At 42.4% G+C, this 14,633-nt stretch overlaps 1 protein-coding gene across 1 annotated transcript in view; it reads right to left on the reverse strand.

Annotated features, from left to right (window-relative positions):
- Positions 1-14,633, reverse strand: part of ORC1 (origin recognition complex subunit 1) — a 25,089-nt gene that overhangs the window by 8,414 nt on the left and 2,042 nt on the right. Inside the window, exons 3-11 of the mRNA XM_018552462.1 lie at positions 14,156-14,277; positions 9,936-10,114; positions 8,177-8,552; positions 7,360-7,618; positions 7,134-7,253; positions 5,590-5,685; positions 4,809-5,028; positions 1,615-1,709; positions 604-705 (exon numbers count right to left, since the gene is read on the reverse strand). Coding sequence (XP_018407964.1) covers positions 604-705; positions 1,615-1,709; positions 4,809-5,028; positions 5,590-5,685; positions 7,134-7,253; positions 7,360-7,618; positions 8,177-8,552; positions 9,936-10,114; positions 14,156-14,277 — 1,569 coding nt within the window. The remainder of the gene's footprint in view (positions 1-603; positions 706-1,614; positions 1,710-4,808; positions 5,029-5,589; positions 5,686-7,133; positions 7,254-7,359; positions 7,619-8,176; positions 8,553-9,935; positions 10,115-14,155; positions 14,278-14,633) is intronic.

The raw sequence follows: 14,633 nt of genomic DNA on the forward strand, positions 1-14,633 counted from the left end.
TGGGGGAGAGACACCAACTTACGCTAGGGGAGGGGGGAGACACAGACCGACGTTGGGGTCCCTTCAAAATTTCCTCGGCCAAAAAGGGGGTCACAAGTTTAAGAAGGCCTGGTATAGACCACCCTCCCAAGAGTGTCCAATGCAAGGTCTTGTATGAGTTGTCATTGGGATTTGAACACAAGATGCTGCATCCAGCAGCTACATGTATGATGCTTTACTATTTACCATGTTTTCCTTGGTTTATTCTAAGATGTGCTGACAGGTAAAACAATGTAGCAGAAGGGTGGTCACAAGATTTTTTTTTTTTTTTTAGCGTCTAACACCATAGACAAGCATTAATCAGCAGCCAAGGGAAAGGTTAGTGATGGGGATGAGAGGTTAGCTATCAGGTTTTGACCAAACTGAAATTTGAACAAAGTAACAGCGCTGTTTAGTCTACTTATGCTGCACGTTTTGGGAAAAGCAGATTATGAAGGCACTACTATAATTACATGCTAAAAGTTTAAATGGTTCACTTAAATCCACATATAGATTAGTTAAAACTCAAACACCTCTTAACCCATTGATAAAAGCAATGCCCTACCACATCTAAAGTTTACTTACCCACCGGTCCCATCCAGCAGTTTACTTTCAACAAAACTATACACATCCTGGTATTCCTGCTCCCTGCAGGGTAGAGATTCAGGTACGGCAGAGACATGAAGCCTGCATACAGAAGTGGAATAGAGTTAAAGTGTTCATTTTACCACCCCCCAAAAAAAATTAGCACAACGCCATACGTGAAAAATGGATTACACCTTAGACCATAATGCTTTTAGACAATGTTAAAGTGCCAGAACTGTAATACTATTGATTATTAAATGACACTATAAAAAGTTAGGACGAAGTGGAAGATTTCAAACGTTGAAAACACATTACCACGTTAAAGCTTATGAGATTTCAATGAAAGGATTGGCATCTACTTTAAAAGCAGGGCTGGACAGATCCCAGGAGCCAGTTAGCCAATGGGCTCCTTATGCTGGTGCCTAACTTTTGAGGTTTTTTTCTAGTTGTTGTCGTCAATGGAGCTGGCTCCTGAACTTCATATAAATGTGCCCACCCCTAGTTTAAAGTAAACTACTTTCTTGCTGGTCCATTAAATGTAGTGATTAGTAGATAGGTCACTGAAGAAGAAGAGGTAGATAAGCCACTACAGGTACTTTAGATCTCTACTTAATTGCTGTTGAATTAGGATAGCAGCCAAATTCATTATTTTCAATGAGTACCCTAACTACTTGCATTGTGAGAAGCAGCAGCAAAGCACAACCACTGAATAAAGTCGCTACCAAGAAAGCGTCCAAGTATGTAATATGCATATATGGTATGTGGAGAGCATGAGGTTTGTAGCTCCCCCTCTCTATACAGCTCCCCTCTCTATACACCATGTGCCTTTTTCAATAAAACATACTAAAAAAATTTAAACCGACCCAAAACCATTACAGTTCTACAGGACTATGGCAGCATATTCCCTTCGATGGAGTTCTACTTTCTGGAAAAAAACCCCTACAAACTTGTTTAGAAATAATTCTACATATTAACTCGCCAGAAGGCATCCAAAGTACCAGGTCATCTCACCTGATGCGGGCCTCCTCCAAAACATTGGCCGGCTTTTGAATTGGCTGGTTGCGTTCTGGAATTTTGGGAGTTGCAGTATGGTTTTTGGAGCGTGGCTGTTAGGATTACACACAACAATACAGGACATGTTTAATACAAACAAGGCAGGTTAAACTCAAAACTGCAAATTAATGAAAACCTGTATTTAGAGAAATATGTAGGCTGCCATCATTGGCCTCTCCTATAAAAACTAGTTGCCTGGCTGTCATACTGATCAAAACAATCAAACATCATCCATGCTTTCTGAATCATTGACTTAGAGTCAGTATGTAGATCAGGAAACCTGACCTTGGTTATGATTTCACTTCTGGTTCGATGACTAAATCAGTCAAGCTAATCAGAGGATCAGCTTGGCTGCTAAGCAGCTGGCATTTGCAGAATTAGGTCAATAGTTTCTTTTAATTAGTTTCTTTTAAACTAATCAAGAGGGTTTCCAGTTAAAGAAGTCCTTCATGGAAGAATTATCTAATTTGTTTTTTATCTACACTTGTCTTCCACAAAATAGGCAGGTCTGCTTAAGGCCTGTTCACACCTTTACGTTTTGTTGCGCGTTCAAGGCTCTATGAACGCTCTACAAAACGTACAAACATGAAAATCCCATTGTTTTCTATGGGTATGGTTCACACCTTTCCGTATTTCCGCCCGTCTGAAACGCCCTACAAAACGGCCTACGCTCAAACAAGTACATGTACTTCTTTGGGCCGTTTTTGTTGGGCGTTTCCACTGGGATACAGCCAAGTAACCCTCGGGAACGCGCGTTTGTCGCACGGTTTTTTCACCGCGCATCGCGGTAAAAAAAACGCGCGACAGACGGGCATATTCAATACGCCTAGGTGTGAACCCAGCCTTAAGGCCTAGGCGATATGCTGTGAAAAAAAATAAGCACACTTGCATTAAAGTGTATGTAAACCCAAAATCGATTTTTCAGTGCGTTTGCCATCACGAATCAGTTTTCTGTTTGCCACTCTGTTGCAATATTTCCCAACTTAAGTTCCTGGCAGTAACAGTACTTTCTGTTGTAGGCAGACGATAAACCAGTCTCACAATTAGCAGCAGTGTTGTTAGTCTGCCATGTGCATTCCTTCAGTTGGACGTTGTCTGACAGACCTGATAAGCAACCTAAATGGCCAACTGGAGGAGCTCACACAAAAGGCAAACAATGCTGCTGATTGAGGCGGAAGACTAGCACTGTCCATCTGCAACCGAATACGCTGTTAGGCTCTGTTCACACCTGGGCATATCGAATATGCGCGCTTGTCGCGCGTTTCGTGACGCACGTTTTTACCGCGATTCGTGGTAAAAAAACACGCAACAAACGCGTGTTTCCGAGAGCAAATATGCTGTATCCCAATGGAAACGCTCGACAAAAACGCAGCAAAGAAGCTCATGTACCTTTTCAGGCGTAGGCCGTTTTGTTGCGTGTTCAGACGGCCTGAAATACGGCAAGGTGTGAACCATACCCATAGAAAACAATGGTATTTTCATGTTTGAGCGTTTTGTAGAGCGTTGAACGCGCTACAAAACGTACAGGTGTGAACCAGGCCTTACTGTCAAGATCTCCAGGTAATAAGCTTTCCAAAAGACTGAGGGAAAACAAAAACAAACAAAAAATACGATTTTCTTAAGAAAACTGTATGCAGCGAGACATGATAAGAATATGAAATAAAGTATCCATTTCCTTTTGTTGTTACAATCACTTGTGGTGCAGTAATGGAACAAATGTCTTTCAAAACATTGCTGGTGGGTACACTTCGATTGCAGAAGAGACTAAAAGGTAGTCATGCTTAGAATTCTGAACGAACAAAATCGATTTTGGAACGTTCGTTTTGACTTTCTAATTGTTGATGGGGGTCAAATCAATGTTGGATTTCAACCACAGTGGCAAAAAGCATTGGAAGGAGCATGTTTGAAAATTTGTTTTCGGGAAAATCCATCCATTCAAAAATTGAATGTTAAATGAAAATCAAATAAAATTTTGAATGACAAGTGCCAAGTCTCTGATGGCATTATCGAACGTTCCAACTGGATTTTCATACGAATGCTTGTTCAAAATTCTACCCAAGTATAAGTATGTCTGTACTGTCATATAGGCTGCTCTCCTGCCTTCCAGCAATGCTTCTAATGAATAAACACCGAGTTAAGCATTCAAAGCAGTTTTTATCTCCGAATGCCTTTGCTGCCAGGAACAATTTACTTTCATGTGCATGCAAAGTTATGTCATGCTGATCCAGCAATCAATATGACAACCCGTTCAACCAAGACAACCGGCAAAGTTGTCAGCAGCAGTGACAGAGATTGTTCCCATCACAAAGCATGAGGGGGCTCTATGGCAGGTACGCCTGCCATAATGTACCTCATGTATCATTTCCCCCTCCTCTTTTAGATTGTAAGCCCTCAGGGGCAGGGCCCTCCTTACCATCTTGTCTTGAATTGTATTGTAACGCGCTGCGCAAACTGTTGGCGCTATATAAATACTATGTAATAATAATAATAATAATGTGCATACATGCAGTGCTCCTGCAGCGGAGTTTAGTGGTGATTTAAGGCAGCTTGCTCATTTGACCGCAAATCAGACTGGCACCATTTTTTGTAATGCAGCTTAACACAATGTACAGTAGTGTATTACCGTGTGTTCCTTCAATGCACTGCAGTGCAACTGAAAATAAAAGGCGCTGCAACAAACTAACACCACATGTTTTTTTGCAATGCGCATGTTTTTGCAATGTATAGATGTGAATGGGCCCTTATGTTTTTTTTCCCTTTTTACTCTTGTATAACAACGTTGAATGGCACTAATTAAAAAGAGAAAATTTACCCTTGCTGTAAGCAAATATACTGAACACATTACTATACAAGAAGATTATAACATATATGGTCAATATTGGAGGTTTTCCTTTACATTAATTTGCTCCTCTCTAAGGGTTGGACTCCATGGACTTGTGTCTTTATTCAACCTAAGTAACATGGTTATTAACCAGTTGACATCCGCGGTGTTAAACCCCCTTCCCATCCAGGCCATTTATGTTCCAGTTTGCTGGTACTTCGGGAATTTTTACTAATTTTATAAACACATAGCATGTAACTTGGCCCACCAAGCTCCACCTGACACATTTGGGTGGACTAACCCTTTAACTCACAGAATATTTGGAACTTACAGTTTTATTTGGGGTTCTTGCGGAGGTCTTCCGGGAGGACGACGGTGTCTGGGGAGCTACTCCTTTTCTAGTATTTCTTTTGGATGGCTTTTCTTCTTCACTTTCTTGTTCTCCATCATTATTTTCATCCTCACTGCTACTAATCATGGCTGAATCTTTTAAAGGAACAAAATCATCTTCACTTTCATCCATTTCACTGAGGTCACTCTCTGATAGAAGTCTGGAAAAAAAGCACAGACACACTAATAAGTATGCTTGTTGGTAATACCCTGGACCTAAACTTTTCCCTCTAAATGCCCCCATGAGCTGAGAAGGAAAACTGTCTTACCAAAACAGCATCTGGCTTCTCTAAATGTGATGGGAAGAGAGTTAGTGACTGGTAGAGCGGTACACAGGCCAGAAAAGCTTTTCAATCTCTGTCCATGCTCAGTAGGCAGGACAAATCCTCTGCACGTCTACTGTGTCCCTCAAAAACCAGTATGTGTTACCACTGAGAAGCTCACACAGTTATACTAATAACCAAATAAAGATATTTCACCCAAGTCCTATACTTCAACTCCAGGTTGAATAACCCACCAGCTATGATATCTCTCCGAGCTGCTGTCTTTCAGGAATATATAGTGTGGGAGAAGGCGGCCCAACAAACGGCCTTAAAAAAATGAAAGGCTAGATATTCAGGCCAAAAGAACCTATTTATGCTTGAAATAGAATAAACACTAATACATTCTGGCTAAGCACAACACAGTGAATCTGATTCCACATTGATGAATGCACAAATTACTTTATCTGTTTGCGCATTCGGTTAACAGAAGCCGTCGCAGATTTCCTTCGGGACCGGGGTGTCTGTGGCTCCTCACCATTCTGTTCCTGTGATGGCCTAAGAGGGGGGAAAAAAAAGACATTTCAGACACCAAGTTGGAAGGTGACATTTGCATTTTATTTGTCAAAGTAACCCATTTTTTTTTCTCCAGTTGTGTTAACAGGTGTGCCTACATTCCAAGTTCTACATCTTGTGTAGGCAAATTCAGACCCTCTAGGTGCGGTGGTACTACATATACCACCATGCATCTGCCTCTATGAGTGAAGTCTGTGAGATTTGTAGTTGCACCATAGCTGGAGGGCCGGAGTTTGCCTACGCCTGGTCTACAACATTAGTAAAAGGGAGGATGCACATTCTTGTTAAAATCTGAAAATATATGTTTAAAAGGAGAACTATGAGATGAGTGATTTCCACTCACCTCATAGTTCTAGCCGACCTGTGACAATGAGACTGTCACAGGTCGGCTCAGTAGATCGGGAGGTGAGCGAACAGATACCGGCGTTCGCTCACCTCTCGATCCTGTCACGGCCCTCTGCCAAACAGCTGTAGCTCGCAGTATACTGAGCTTAGGGTAACGGGAGGACGCTAGTTTGTGTCCTCCCGTTACCCTAAGGAGAACTATGGGGAAAAACATAGGCAAGATTTAAAAAGGATAAGAAAACATGTGCAGTATCCATGTCTCTTAGTTTAGATGTTGCAAACTAAACCTGTAATCAAGTAGGCTTCCAAAAGGTTCATATGTTGCCAGAGGACCCTCTAATGCCAGCCCTTAAGGGGGTATTGAACTTCACAGTAGGATACACAGAGGCAATTAGAGAATCACTGGTTTTGTAGCAAGTCAACAGGAACACTATATTAAATATCCAGGCTGCATGTTATGCTGCAACTCAAGCCATTTACTTTGCTATCCCCTACCCGAGAGCTTAGAGGCATCAAATGCAGCCCAGAGTTTCTGCATCTAGCAAGTGTCAATTAGGCCTTAAAACACGATATCAGGTATCTCTTGTTAAATAGTCTGTGATTATAAAGAGCTATGTACAAACTTAGGTCTGGACAAACCCCAAAAGTCAGGTAGCCAATGGCTTTAAAAAAAATTATAGCTGGTGCCTCCTACAGAAATGTTTAAATACTTTGTGGATCAGACCATCGCCCGCTCTTTCTTGGCACACCTCCCACCTTTGGCTGCTTCTTACAATTCGCCTCAGATTTTATCCTGGACAGTTGTATTGGAGCCCTTGCTGTTGGGAGTTGTACCTGTTGAATTGCACTTTCCACCTGTGCTTTTTTCTTAATTCGTTCTGCGTCCCTGTCACTAAGTAGTATGTAGGTACCCGGTACACAGTAGTAGTGAGTATTGCAATGTCTCTTTCTGTATAGCCTGTTTTTTTTTTTCTTTCAATATAAATTTTATATGCAAAAAAAAAAGTTATAGTTAGTGCATAATTTTTGGGGTTAACAGTAATAGTTGGTCAATTGAGCCACCTTTAAACATTACATGCCAGTACCTCCTGGAACTGCTTGTGCTTTTCTTTGGTGTAGGATTCATTTTTTGAGGTGTTTTAGACTTGGATGCCGCCGACTTTTCAGCCTTGTCAATGCGTTTTCTTCCACTGTTTAGGTCAATGCTAGGAACACGATAAGGGGGTTACAGACAGGCAATGACAATTTAAGGAGTTAAACATGAAAAACTAAAATAAAGACCGATAAGCTACATATTATGGGTCCACTTACGGGGTTTTCTCAGATTTCTGCTCTTCTGATACAGTACGTCTTAGAGGGGTCAGTCTCAGGCTGAGTTTGGGTAAGTCTTTAAGAGGCTTTAGAGGGATGAAACATGAAGAGAAGTCCTGTTCTTCAAAAGGCTTCTTGGGAGGGGAGTCAAGGAGTCCAGTGAATGCCACCTTGCGTTTAGGAGCAGCTGGTTCCAGAGGTTTAAATTCATCCTCTAGGAAGGCATCTTTCTGTATAGGCTTCAGAGATTTATGTGGACCTAAAACATTATTTGTTTAGTAAGAAATCCATACAAATGTCTAAAATCAGGCCCTAAAATAAGGATCATTTCAGTAATCTATGCAATAGTATTTTTTTTAAAAGGCTATAATTTACCCCAAACCGATATTTTAGTGGTTGTTGCAGGACAGTTAAGCCTCCTGACAGTATCTTAAATCTCTCGGGGCGGTAATGGGGAGATTCATGCACTCATTTCCTGTGTCTGTGCAGCTGCCAGTACCATTGTGAGTGATTCCCATCCTGCTTGCTGGAATTATGCTATATTTTAGAGAATGCAGCAGTAGGTGCTGCAACACAGCAAATGTGGTCATGGAGAATCCAAACCCCCAAATAGACAGGAAAAAAAGCTAGGAATTATGGTGAGGAGAGCTGACAACTGGTGAAATATCTCCACATCCGCACTGCTTAGCAAAAGCTACTCCTCTTGGCCTAGTATTTTTTTTAACATAACCTCCCTCTTCAGCTTTCAGAAGTAACGTAAAAACAGAACGTAACAACGAATTTGATTAGTACGACTTTAGTAAAAGGTAGGACTTACTGTTCAGCTCCAGCTTCTTCCTGGCTCCAGGGGTGCCCATTCCGTTGGGTAGTCTTTGTGCCCCTTTCTCCTTGGAATGGGAGCACTTAGAAGCTGAATGGCGGGATTCTATCTCATTTTCTTTTTTCTGTGACTTGGTGGTGCTGCGTGTGGTTTGTTTGCTTTCCGCTGTATCTCCTTCCATGGGGTAAAAGTTAGGCATCGGCAGAGATTTATTAGGTAAAGATCTATTGCTTACAGCAATCCGTTCCTTTGCTCCATTAATGCTGGAAGTTAGAGGTTTGAAAGATTTTCCATCCCATAACAGCTTCAGGAACAAGATGTGTTCAGATTTCTTTGATTCAGGAAAAGGCTCATCTGGCTTCAACTGGGAAATCTAGAAAGGGATACCATACCTAGATCACCACAGCGACAACATAAAAATAGAAGTGGCACCAAGATGTAACACTAAGCTAAATATATTACATGTATTTATATAGTGCTGACAAGTTATGCAGCACTTTACATCTTGTTCTTCACATCAGTCTTCTACCCTCGAGAAGCTAACAATCTAAGGTCCTGTCAGGGTTCCACCCTGACTTCTCTGGTTTGCAGCATTCTGGCATGGCTGCCATTTTACTCACCTGTTTCCTTCTTTGCCTGAGCAGACTCTGGAACATTGCTCACTACTCCCAGGCTCCCTCTTATGGCCAGATAGGAGAGCATCATCTGAGAGAGTCAGATTGGAGTTTCCCGTCTCTGAGTGATAATGTCACCGCACTACTATATAAACCACTCAGTCCAGTCTGACCTTGCGTGGTCTTCCTGCTAGTGCATTCCTGCTGCTCTGAGTATCCTAATTAGGTGTATGACCCGATCCTGGCTGACGTTCTCCTCTGGCTCCTGCTCCTGGCTTGTTCCCGACAGCGCTGATTTCCTGGCTCCTACTCCTGGCTTGTTTCGGACAACACTGATCTCCATGTTCCTGACCTGGCTTGAACGACTACCCACTGTGGCTCCTGACCTTGGCTTGTCCTGGTTTATGATTCTGCTTGATCTTGTGGACACTGTTCTTAATAAATGTTTTAACTAGCACCTTTTGCTTGTCTGGTTTTCATTGTGCTCTGACAGGTTCCTATCACGCATGCATACAGGGCTGATGTAGACAGGAGCCAATTAACCTTCCAGCATGTCTTTGCAGTGTGTCTAGTGAATTGCCAGGGGATGAGGGGGTCAAGGCACAACACCAATGCTGAACATTAGAACTACAGCAATCATATCCAGCCTGGGCAAAAAGTACAGCGCATGCTGTACTATCTGCCAGGATAAGTGTGTGCCAACTGGACAATAAGTTAGAAAATGATGGAGGTAAACATTACCTACACCTCTAATAATGGAACATCTCAGTGCCCAAAGTTAAAAGGATTCCAAATAAGAATACATACTATAAATGTTTTTGATAACTCAAACAAAGCTCACTTGAGAAAACAATTCCTGTAGTATGTGTGTAGTGAGTGCGGCCTTCCGTCTTCCTATCACTTTAAACAATTTCCTGGATTCCCAGTGTGGTTTGCATCACTTAACCTGTTGCTTGATGTTATGCAATATCAATTTCTCAAGACTACATATGGCAAGGAAGTACATCCTATGGGCATACTCAATAAGTCATTTTACAAACATCTAGACTGGTACAGTTATTAGAAATGGGGTAAAAATAATTTATTTTTAGTTTGACCATAGATGCTCTTTAAGGCTTCCTTTTCCCACTCGCTGTACTTACTGAAACAGTTCCAATTATAGTCTCTGCATCAATGTCATTGTCACACATATTGGACTCGTATAAGAAGATCTCCTGAGGATGGGGCTCCCTGCCTAATAATTTCCTCTTCTTAAAGGGCACCTCTTCATAGCGTAAAAACCACTGTACTGTGGCATGTTTGCTGGCATGTTTTTCTGTACCTGCGGAGGAGAAAAAGAAAACAGTTGCAGATCAGTGAAGCAGATGCTTTCTAGGTGAGGCCCATACTGTATCGGGTCAAATGATTTTTGAGCAATAATTCCATGGCATTCTCTCTACTGCATAATGCATAGTCAGGTAGGAGAAAAATGGCGCATTGACGCCTTGGACACTATGAAAGGCTGGGACTCTAATCTTCTGTTTGCAGGCTCTGCAAGGCCAAATATGTCTCATTGATTGGCGTCTGAAATACCCCAATAGGAACTAACTCGCTTTTATTTTGTACTTTTGATATGCAAGCTCAGCTCTGCATATAGCCCTCTAGCCCTGGAGTCCAGTCACTTCAGCACCCCCACCCCCCCCCCCTTTCATGACCAGAGGTCATTGGAGCCAAGATGCAGACCAAATTTAGCAGCTTCAGCATGCAGCTTGACAATAGTTATACAAATATTTGACCTACCTTATTCATACATTGAGACGTTTATTTGGAACACTGTATATCTAAACTCAAGAACATGTAATGTATCTTGTAATATCTTGTAGCTTACCAGTGAAGACTAATGCAGCCACCAAATCCAAGTACATTTCTGTACATACAGAACAATACATGTTGATCCTGCCAGAAATCTTAAGTCTATGAAACTTCCTAGCTATCTTCTGTGAACTACAAAGCCCTTCCTTCCTGTAATGAAGATAAGCAGAGTAATCGGTGCTTGTAGCCCGAACAGGAGAATTTTCTTGGGTACCAATGATGCTCTTTCATAGATACAGTAAAGTAAGTGAGCATTGTCACCCTAGGATAGGGCTGGACAAATCCTAGGAGCCAGGTGGCAAATGGCTCCTAAAAGATTTTCCTGCAGGCTCCAAAAATCCATGATAATTTGTCTACCCCTGCCCTAGGACAGAACGTGGATCACGTTCTGTAAAATACAGGGGAAAAAAACTCTAGAAAACAAATATGGCCTACACATCTAAGGACTGATATATACAAACCGCAAGAGAGCCAGCTCTACATATCCCATTTGGGAGGTAGGGGGTTGGGGATGTGACCACCTGAATATTGGTCTAACATGAAACAGTCAGAAAGATAGAATTACTCTTTAAGCAACTGTACAATGCAAGATGCACTCTTCAGTCATGGAAAAATCATAGATTCTTCCAGCACGATTTGACAAGACATTCATGAATCCATTACTATTCTCTTACCTTGTTTGTTACAAAGCAAAAGCTAATATCTGGCTGACGTTGACATGTCCTCTTTTTCTATTAGTTATATCCCAGGTGAGCTTGAAATATGGGTATTGCAAGGTATCCTGACATTATCCTGATGACTGGGGGTTGGCCGGCTCCAAGCAGACACTCAAAAACATTGAAAATGTAAAACTCTCTATAAGTTGACATTTGAAGATATAGAGCAGGGGTCTCAAAGTACCGGCCCGTGAGCCTGTACTATGTGGCCCGCAGCCAGCTGACAAATCGGGCACACGGTCATGGAGCGGGTGCCTGACTTGCGGGAGCAGCTAAACGGTCTACATCTCTGTCGGATGCAGACCGCAGAGCTGCTCCGGTTAACTACGGCCGGAGCTCTGTCAGTTCAGAGCTCTGGCCGAATGATGGATCATTAGTAAGGTCTGCACTAGACCTTACTAATCACCACTAGATAGCCAGGGAACGATGTTGTGCCTCCTCCCTGCACAGATGCAAGCAGGTGAGGGGGCTTGGAGGGAAAGTTTATTATGTGTGCTGGGAGGGAGGGAAAGTTTATTATGTGTGCTAGGAGGGAGGGAAGTTTATTATGTGTGCAGGGGGGAGTTTAATATGTGTGCATGAGGCTTGGGAAGGGGTTGAATATGTGTGCATGAGGCTTGGGAAGGGGTTGAATATGTGTGCAGTGGGCTTGGGAGGGAGGGGGGAAGTTTATTATTACCGTGTTTCCCCGAAAATAAGACACTGTCTTATATTTTCCCCCCCCAAAAAACACACTAGGTCTTATTTTTTTTTTTTTTCCCCATTGAGCATCCCCTCCACATACTTTTTTTTCTACCATAATTTAAATAAGAGATAAAAGATGCTGTGGAGGCTGAGGCACACAGGTGTCAGAGCAGAGATATGGAATGTACTGTATCATACAGTACAGAAGAAGATGGAGAAGGGGAGTGAAAAAATACTGTCACACAGTGTCACCTGAAGGCTGCAGCTATTGAGCTGCCTGCTGGGAAATGTAGTTTTCAGCGGCAGCTTTCCATGTACCGTAAAAGCCGAGGCAAAAGCTGAACTAGGTCTTATTTTCGAGAAATCTCTGAAGATAGCGCTAGGTCTTATTTTCGGGGAAACACGGTATATGTGCTGGGGGGCAGTGTATTAAATGTGTGCAGGGGACTTGGAAGGGGGGGGAAGTGTATTATGTGTGTGTGTGGGGGGGAGTGTATTATTATGTGTGTGTGTGTGTGGGGGGGGTGTATTATGTGTGCGGGGGGGATTGGAATGGGGAGGGGGTCTCCTATATTTCAGGTGCGATTAGGGATTCCTGTGTCAAAAACGTGCGTTTTCCTGCAGCAGGAATCCCTAATCTGGCGTTTACATGCAGCAACTGTCACCCATTCAAGTTAATGATCGGGAGAGAGCCGCTGCATGTACATGCCTGCATACCGCATGTAATCGTATGCGATATGATTACATGCATTTACAAAAACAATCACTATCCCTGGATAAAAATTGTGTATCCAGGGATAGTGATTGATTCCTAACTGCATGTAATCCTTTCACATGATTACATGCGGTGTGCAAGCGTTTACATGCAGCAGCTCTCACCCGATCATTAATTTGAATTGGTGACTAAAAAATTTGTCCAGTGGCCCCCGACTAAATTGAGTTTGAGACCCCTGATATAGAGGGTGTTTGCTGTTTAATAATATATTTGCCAGCTGCTCAGTTTAGAAGCATCAAAATAAGTAAAATTCTTCTGGGTCGAGGAAGTGATCAAATAAAACTTTTTGGGATAGAGTGCTTATCAATTATTACTGCTGAGTTGACCACATGGGAAGTGAGATCTCTCTACAATTGCTAAACTCATTAATTAGGAGGTGTGGACTCAGGTCGCCTAGGGTGGGGTCTGGGAAGTACCATTACTGGATTGACTCTCTATAATGGGGTCACAGCAATAAAAAAAATCTCAGAGTTTCTCTTCCATCCCCCTCTACCCAAAACTAAAAGATGACACTACTGTATAATGTATTATTGCTGGGATTTGTTGTTCCTCTATAACTGGTCAGTGGTAATCTGCATTGCGCAGTATAATCATTATACAGCGCACTGCAGAATACCAGCAGCTATAGAGGACTACAAATCCCAGCAATAGTACATTATAGTATAATGTACTATTGCTACATTCCTCTATAGCTGCTGGTATTCTGTACTGCGCCGCTGTATAATGTACTATATTGCACACTACACTCTTTTTTTACTTCCACTGCGCCAAGCTTGCTCCCGTGATGGACTACAATCTCAATAGAAACTAGTAGTCCATCACTGGAGCCTTTTTTTTTTTTTATCCGATTAATCGAACTTAATAATCGGCTAACTAATCGATTATGAAAATAATCGTTAGCTGCAGCCCTAAAGTGGACTTTACCCCCTTCACTAAAAATCACATCACCATGCAGCTCTACAATCTGATAGGAAATCATTTTACATTCATTAGTTAAACATGTATTACTTTTAGTTACAATTACTGCTTTTCCACTTCCAGGATGAGTAAAGCTAACCATACACCTATAGATTATCTGCATATTTTCTATGGTCAGATGGGAAAAGTGTAACAGAATCTATAATGGGGTCACAGCAATAAAAAAAATCTCAGAGTTTCTCTTCCATCCCCCTCTACCCAAAACTAAAAGATGACACTTTTCCTTTAAACATCTCATAATTCCCTGCAAATCAGAAGTAAAGCCCAGAGTGAAAGCGCCAACACAGCAAGATGAGCGGCCAAAACTTGATATAATCCCAAAACAGTCAAACGGCAGCTCGCAAGTTGATTTTCTTACCGTCGTCGTAGAGTTCTTTTAACATTGCCACAAAAGGTCTCTCTTCATCGTCACCTTCAATCAGAACAAAGTCCCCGGGTAAAATAGTAACTTCATTTTCATTCAATTTCAGAACAAGTCCCCTAAAAAGAAATATCGGGTTCAGAGTGTCACATGGTTAAACCTAAAGTGGACTAGAGCTGCAACAGTTATTCGATTAAGTCGATTTCCCGCTCGCCGCTGCACGCCGCTTACGCCCGCCGTTTACGCCACTTACGCCCCGCCCACGTCGTTTAAGCCGCTCACGCCTACGCCGGTATACCCGCTCACGCGACGCCGCTTACGCCACGCTGAGGACATGTGTCTGGCCCTCTCATCCCGGTGAGCTGCCCGATTCGCCGCTGCCCGCCGACATGATCAACGCCGCTGCCCGCCGACAACACCAAGGTAAGTGGAGATCGGCCGGGAGCTTTTTAATGCTGCCTGTGTGTGTGTTTTT

The sequence above is a fragment of the Nanorana parkeri genome, unplaced genomic scaffold (assembly GCF_000935625.1).
Source record: "Nanorana parkeri isolate BGI_ZX_2015 unplaced genomic scaffold, ASM93562v1 scaffold89, whole genome shotgun sequence".
Lineage (NCBI taxonomy): Eukaryota > Metazoa > Chordata > Amphibia > Anura > Dicroglossidae > Nanorana > Nanorana parkeri.